Here is a 7851-nt window from a genome sequence, read left to right as displayed (position 1 = left end):
ATTGTTTTTAAATCCTTATTTTTTCTGTTTGCTAATATTCGGTCTGAAAATTCATTTTGAATATTAATTTGGAGCAAAATATTTTTATTCAGGCATTTTCATTGAAAATTTTGTCCTTTTCATTGACTTTTTGAAATTGAAATACATAATTAAAATGGATCGATTTTTTAAAATACGTGAAATGACACAATACTTTATGTTTTTATATAAACGATGCCTGTGTTCATATATGAAAATCATATTTATTTTGAATTCTGAGAAAGAAAAATAAAGTCATGAGCGAAGCGATATTAAAATGCCTTGAACAAAAAAGCTTGAAAGTCCGTATTTTTTTTTATTTTTGAATACTGGAATGTTATCACTCCTTTTCAAAAAAATAACTTTTTTTATGAATTGAATCTTGAACTTCGCTATTAAAAACAATTGTTATATTTTTTCCATAAAATAGTAAATTTTAATCCAAATAAATAACACATTTGAAGAATTATCATGAGAAAAAAACTAATAATTATAAAAAAATCACCCATGTCTTGAAAAAATCTTTTCATTAAAAAGTGTTCATTTGTTGATATTCAAATGAAATTTTCGAACCGAAAATATTTATAGAAAAATTATGGATACAAAATTATTCTCCTTTTTTGAATTTTGATCTTGGATTTTCAAATAAAGTTAGATTCTGTTATAATCACCTCAGTTTAATCAAGACTTCAAGAAATCACATTTTTTTTTAATATCAAAAAATTGACATATTTTCATGTGTTATTTCATCAGTTATTATCGAACCAAAATCACAAATTATCACATTTCGTGATAAAAATTAACTGTGTGTATTTGTCGGTCTATTTTCTTTTTTTTCTAAATGAAAGTTGTAATTTTTTGCATCAATACAAACAATAAAGTTCATTGAAACAATGATAATTGATAATTTTAATTTTAAAAAAGTGGATTTTGATAGAAACTGAAATTAAAACACCCATCACGTTACGCTCCAAAATATAACTCTAATTTGCACATTTTATCTTATTAACATTTTCTCGATTATTATGATCAAATGTTGACAATTCGTTGATTTTGTCAAACACCATTTATTATTCAAATTTGGTAAACTTATTATTCGAAATTGGTCAATTAATTATTCAAAATTAATAAACTAATTATTCGATTTTGGAAAACTAATTATTCAAAGTTGTTAAACTAATTATTCAAAATTGTTAAACTTTTTATTCGAAATTAATAAACTTATTATTTGAAATTGGTAAACTTCTTATTCAAAATTAATAAAATTGAGTATTTTTTTAAAAAGTTTTTTTGTGAAAAATTGGGTTTTGGCTGAATATCAGAAAATATTGAAAATATTATATTCACTCTATATTCGAAATATAGATGAGAATTTGAACCCAGATTTTTATAATTTGTGAATAAACAGAAATTTTCTGATTTTTCAGAAAAAAAATCATCATCATGGAAATAAAATAATTTTTGAATTATTTCACCTCACATCGATAAATAATAAATAATTCAATCATGAAATGTTATTTGCTTCTATTTTGTAAATTGGAAACAAAAATTTTTTCTATAGAAAAAATCCATTAATGTACTTTCAGGATTCTTCATTTGTTTTTTATTGTTCTTATAAATATTTCGTAGTGTAAATAACATTTCATGATTGAATTATTTATTATTTATCGATGTGAGGTGAAATAATTCAAAAATTATTTTATTTCCATGATGATGATTTTTTTCTGAAAAATCAGAAAATTTCTGTTTATTCACAAATTATAAAAATCTGGGTTCAAATTCTCATCTATATTTCGAATATAGAGTGAATATAATATTTTCAATATTTTCTGATATTCAGCCAAAACCCAATTTTTCACAAAAAAACTTTTTAAAAAAATACTCAATTTTATTAATTTTGAATAAGAAGTTTACCAATTTCAAATAATAAGTTTATTAATTTCGAATAAAAAGTTTAACAATTTTGAATAATTAGTTTAACAACTTTGAATAATTAGTTTTCCAAAATCGAATAATTAGTTTATTAATTTTGAATAATTAATTGACCAATTTCGAATAATAAGTTTACCAAATTTGAATAATAAATGGTGTATTTCTTCATTTTTTTTTTATTTATTTATAAATAAAAATAAAAAATGTTGAATAAATAAACATTACTTTAGACAATAAAAACTTCACATTTAATATTCGTTCCATGTGGTTGTGAAAACAATCAGCTTTATTCGAAAATTTTTTTGAAAAAGTCAGATGAGATCATACCACAATTTATTTTATTTCATATAAAAACTGGCAAGAATAACTTCTCAGGAGCAAATAAATTATCAAATTACTCCTTTAGGAGCTGGCAACGAAGTTGGAAGGAGTTGCATTTTATTGAAATGCTGCGGAAAACGAGTTTTGGTTTGATTAAAGCAAGAATATATTAAAGAAATTTTTTATTTGGATCTAATTTCTTATTGAAAGCTTGATTGCGGTATTCACCCGGCTCACACTGGAGTAGATTCTTTTCCTTTTTGGGAATCAGCAGTTGATGACTTAGACAAGCTGGATTTAATTGTCGTTTCACATTTTCATTTGGATCATTCTGCTGGTCTCCCTGCTTTTTTGCACAGATATAAATCGTTTAAAGGGAAGATCCTCATGACTCCTGCGACAAAAGCATTTTACCAAATTGTTGTGACTGATTATGTGCGAGTCAGCGAAGATCCAAGATTTACAGAAGAAGATGTTCTTTTTTCGTTGAAAAAAATAGACACTATTAATTACAGAGAAGTGATACAATATCACGGAATTACAGTCACATGCTACAATGCTGGACATGTGCTTGGAGCTGCAATGTTTTGGATTGGGATAAATGGGATTTCACTTTTATACACAGGAGATTTTTCATTAAAAGAAGATCGACTATTAAAAGGAGCAGAAATTCCTCAATCGAGCCCGGACATTTTAATAATGGAGTCCACTTATGGAGTTAGAACACATGAGTCTCAAAAAACCCGAGAAAAGCGGTTTCTGGACTCAGTGAGAAAGATCCTTCTGCGGAACGGGCGCTGCCTGATTCCGATATTTGCACTGGGGCGTGCGCAGGAGCTGCTGCTGATTCTGGACGAGTACTGGGAGCAGCACCGGGAGATGCGGATGTTCCCGATCTTCTACGTGTCGTCTCTTGCGAACAAAGCGCTGCCCATCATGCGCAACTACATCGACCAGCTGTGCGACAGCGTGAACGGTGCAGAGAACGTCGGCGGCCTGCTTGGCGCAGACGACCCGCGGCGCCTGCTTTCAGAGGACGGGGCGCGTAGGAGGGAGAATGCGAGGCGGAGAATGCAGATGCAGATGCAGATGCAGATGATGGCGATGGGGCAAGTGCCGGGAGAACAAGGAGGAGTTGGGAGGAATGCAAAGGAAGGAGGAGGGCAGATTGGAGGGGCAGCTAATATGAGTGCGGGTGCAGGTGCAGGTGCGAACACAACAGCGCTGTCGGCCTCGGCTTATGCGCAGACACAGGCAGCGTTGCCAGGAACTGGCTCTGGTGCTGCTTCAACATCATCATCATCATCATCATCATCATCATCATCTTCTTCTTCTTCCAATTCGACTCAGTTAAATCCACTTAACACTGCTCAAAAACCATCAACAAATACATCATCAACAACAACTTCCTCTTCCTCCTCTTCTTCTTCCCCCTTCTCCGCCACCGCCTCCTCCACTTCCTCCGCCTCCCGCGCCATGTCTGGCCTCCTCTCCTTCAAGCACATCATATCACTCGAGAAAAGCGAATCCTTCATCGACGCTGGCCCTTGTGTCGTGCTTGCGTCGCCCGGGATGATGCAGAACGGGTTTTCTCGCCTGCTTCTGGAGCGCTGGGCTCCTTCTCCCTTGAACGGCGTGGTGCTTCCAGGCTATTCTGTCGAGGGGACACCTGCACACGACTTGAAAATGGAGCTGAAAACGCTCGTGACTCAGGCCGGGGCAGCGATTCCGCGGAGGCTGAGCGCAGAGTTCATCTCCTTCTCGGCACACAGCGATTTCGCACAGACAGTTCAGCTGTTGTCCGCTTTGAGGCCGCAGTTTGTGGTGCTGGTGCATGGAGATAAGACAGTCATGGGCGATCTGCAGAAGAAGCTGAGGCCGATGATGAAGGCGCAGATGATGACAATGATGACGATGGGGGGTGGAGGTGGAAGTAACAATAATAATAATAGTAATAATAATGTGAATGCGAAAGTTGGAGCAGAGAAAGGAGCAAGTGGTTCAACAACAGGTGTGTCTGCTTCTTCTTCTTCTTCTTCTTCTTCTTCTTCTTCTGCTTCTTCAGGAGCATCAGCAGCATCATCAGGAAAGGAGGCGAAAGAAGGACCAAATTTACAAAAAGGGCAGGCGAATAACCAATCGATGCAACAATCGCAGCAACAGCAGTATTCTTCTTCTTCTTCTTCTTCAAATAGAACCTCCTTTGGAATGATAGAGGCGAGGGAAAAGGAACATGGGGGGCTTATTTTGGCACCGGCAAACACGGAAACTTTGAATATTCCGCTTTTCCGGCGCATCCACGCCGTGGCGGTTGGGGGAATTGTGAGTGAGATTATCAGGACTTCTATGAGCATACCAAGAATGAGTCAGCTAAGTTCTTCTTCTTCATCTGCTTCTTCTAATTCTTCTTCTCTTCCTTCTTCTTCTCTTCCTTCTTCTTCTTCTTCCTCCTCCTCCCCCTCAGATCCAATGGCAATGCCAGGAGAAAGAGAAAGCAATGAAATGGATGAAATATCAGAATTTGTGAATGAAATGGAGAACGAAGCGAAAAAAGAGGGGAAAACAGAAAATGTTGCAATTGATAACAATAACAATAACAATAATAATAATTATAATAACAATGAACTTTCAATTGATCCTTCTTCTTCTTCTTCCCTTTCTTCCCTCTCCTCCTCTTCTTCTTCTCTCTCTTCCTCTTCCTCCTTCTTTTCCCTTTCCTCTTCCTCCTCCCTCTCACATCTCCTCCACACCCATCTGGGCACAGGCGAAGGGGTAGGAGCAATTGACTCTGTTTTGGTGGAAGATGTGGTGGGAGTAAAGAAAGTGGTGCTGGCGAAGGAGATTGGGCTGTTTTCGCCGCTGAAAGTGATGAAATGCCCTGTGAGGGTGGAGATGAGGATGAGGGGGAGAAGGAGAAGGAGGAGGGGAGAGAGAAAGGAAAAAGGAGAAAGAGAAGGAGAAGGAAAGATAGAGATAAAGGAGAAGGAGGAGGAGGAGGAGGAGGGGAAGAAGAAGATGATGAAAGAAGAGGAAGTAAAAGGAAAAAGCAAAAATGTGAAAGAAGAAGAAGAAGAAGATGATGATGATGAAGAGGAGGAGGAGGAAGAAGAGGAAGAGGAAGATTACGATGATGAAGATGAAAGTGATGAAGAAGACTTTTTCTTTGCAGAAGAAGAAGAAGAAGAAGAGGAGGAGGAGGAAGAAGAAAAGGAAGAGAAAGAAGAAGAAAATGATGAAATAAAAGTGGAAAAAGAAGAAGAAAACGAAATAAAAGAAGGAAAAGAAAAAAATGAAATTTCTTCACAAAAACATATAAAACCACGAAAATCAAGTAAAAATCTTTATGAAATTCCGTTTGAGATTTTGGATCATGTGTTTATGAAGGCATTTGAAGATAGCATTAGAAGAGAAGATGAAGAAGATGAAGAAGAAGATGGAGAGGAAGAAAGAGAAAAAGAAGGAGAAAGAGAAAAAGGAAGAGAAAGAGAAAGAGAAGGAGAAAGAAAAAGAGGAAGAGGAAGAGGAAGAAGAGAAGGAAGATGGATAATCGATGAGTGTGTTACTGTTAAATATGCGATTTCAAAGAAAAAAGGGTTTTTTTGTCTTCCGCAAAGATTGATTTCTGAAGAGATGAAGAAGAAAGAATGGAAAAGAGAAGAAGAAGAAGAAGAAGAAGAAAAGGAAAGAGAAAGAGAAAGAGAAAGAGAAAAAATGAAAGAATTTATCAAAAATTCTTCTTCAATAACATCATCATCATCATCTTCTTCTTCTTCTTCTTCTTCTTTCGCTTCATCTTTATCTCAAACACATTCACGGTCATCATCATTAAATTCTTCCTCCTCTCCTTCTTCCTCTCCTTCTTCCTCTCCTTCTTCCTCTCCTTCTTCCCTTCCCTTCTTCCTCCTCTCCTCTTTCCCTCTTCTTTCTCTCGTGGTTGAGTGGGAAGCAAACAAAGACGCCGACTGTGTGGCAGATGTGGCGATGGCATTGGTTGTGCAGACATCGAAGACATTGGAGAAGATGAAGGGGAGATGGAGAAGGAGAGGGAGAAGGAGGAAGGAAGAGGAGAAGGAGAAGAAGAAGGAAAAGAAAGAAGAGAAGGAGAAGGGGGAGAAGGAGAAGAAAGAGAAGGAAAATGGAGAAGGAGAAGGAGAAGGAAAAGAAGGCAAAGAAGAGAATGAAGAGAAGATGGAAGAAGAGAAAGACAATGAAGAGAAAGAAACAAATAAAGACATTAAAACAAAAACTAACAAAAATTCTTCTTCTTCCTCTCCTTCTCTCTATTTATCTAAATCTGCTTTTTCTTCCTATCTTTCTTCTTCTTCCTCTTCTTCTTCTTCTTCTCACTCCCCCATCCTTCCTCTCTCTTCCTCAGCAGTTTCTGAAATATGCTCACAAAGAATGCTTTCTTCGTTGATTTCTGTGCTTTTAGAGCGATATTCGTCAGTTGTGGTGGAAGGAAGAGAAGAAAACGAGAAGAGAAAGAAGAAAGAGAAAGGGAAAGAGAAGATGGAGAAGATGAGGGAGAAGATGAGGGAGAAAGAAGAACTGAGGAAGAAGAAGAAAGAAGAGAGGAAGAAGCTGATGAGGTTGTGGGTGGAGTTGAAGGAGATGAAGGAGAAGAGGGAGAAGAAGGAGAGAGAGAAAGAGAAAGAGAAAGAAGGAGGAGAAAGAGAAGGAGAAGAAGGAAAGAAAAATACAAGAAATGTTAATGAAGAAGAAGAGAAGAAGAAGAAGAAGAAGAGAAAGGAGGAAGAAGAAGATAAAGAAGAAGACGAAAGAGAAGAAGAGAGAAAGAGAAAACAATACGCAAAAGAAGAAAAAGACAAAGAAGAAAGAAAAGAAGAAGAAGAGGAGGAGAAAGAAGAAGAAGAAAAAAAAGAATTGTTACAAGCAGAAAAAGCAATAGAGAGCGAAATTTTGGGTGTTGTGAAGGAAATCGAGCAAGTTTCTAAGCAAATTGAGGAAAAAGACGAAGAAAATGAAGAAAATGAAGAGAGAGAGAGAAAGAAAGAGAGAGAGAGAGAGAAAGGAGTTGAAATGATAACAGCGAAGGGGAATGAAGACACGATTATTCGAGTGATAATTGATGATGAGAAGAAGCTGATGGCAGATATTAATTGGACTCAGAAGGTGTGAGGGGTTAAAAAAGAAAAAAAGAAAGAAAGAAAGAAAGAAATAAATAAATTATTTATTTTGTATTTGTATCTATATTTTATTAATTAACATTTTATTTTTGATTTTTGATTTTTTATTTTTTATTTTTCTATCTTTTTTATTCTTCATTTTTCTATCTTTTTTAAAAATTTATCTATTAATATTTGATGAATGCTAACATCATTATTTTTTGTAGATTATCGACTGCCAAGACAAGCAAGAACTTGAATCTTTGCAACAGATACTTCAAATGCTTGAAGACTCAATTGGATGAAAGATACTTTTAACTTATTTCATTTATACTATCAATTATTTTTTATCCATAAAATTCAAAAATGGTGGTTGTATTTATACACTTCAAGAAAATCATTGAAAATTAACGGAATTTAGAGGTTTATTTATTTTTAATAAAATGAAGTTTCT

The 7851-nt window shown here is 35.3% G+C and overlaps 1 protein-coding gene across 1 annotated transcript; it reads left to right on the top strand.

Moving 5' to 3' along the window:
* Positions 1–2658: 2658 nt before the first annotated feature.
* On the top strand, positions 2659–7840 carry MONOS_15559 (putative Cleavage and polyadenylation specificity factor subunit 3; the record flags this gene model as incomplete). The annotated part of the gene is made up of 2 exons (XM_067868444.1): positions 2659–7404; positions 7625–7840. The coding sequence occupies 2 exons, from the start codon at positions 2659–2661 to the stop codon at positions 7700–7702; spliced, it is 4824 nt and encodes a 1607-aa protein (XP_067724966.1). The 3' UTR covers positions 7703–7840.
* Between the last annotated feature and the right edge of the window lie 11 nt (positions 7841–7851).

Source organism: Monocercomonoides exilis, assembly GCF_001643675.1.
Source record: "Monocercomonoides exilis strain PA203 chromosome Unknown scaffold31-1199392, whole genome shotgun sequence".
NCBI lineage: Eukaryota > Preaxostyla > Oxymonadida > Polymastigidae > Monocercomonoides > Monocercomonoides exilis.
Note: the sequence above shows the minus strand (reverse complement) of the source record. Positions and strands in the feature narration are given on the sequence as shown.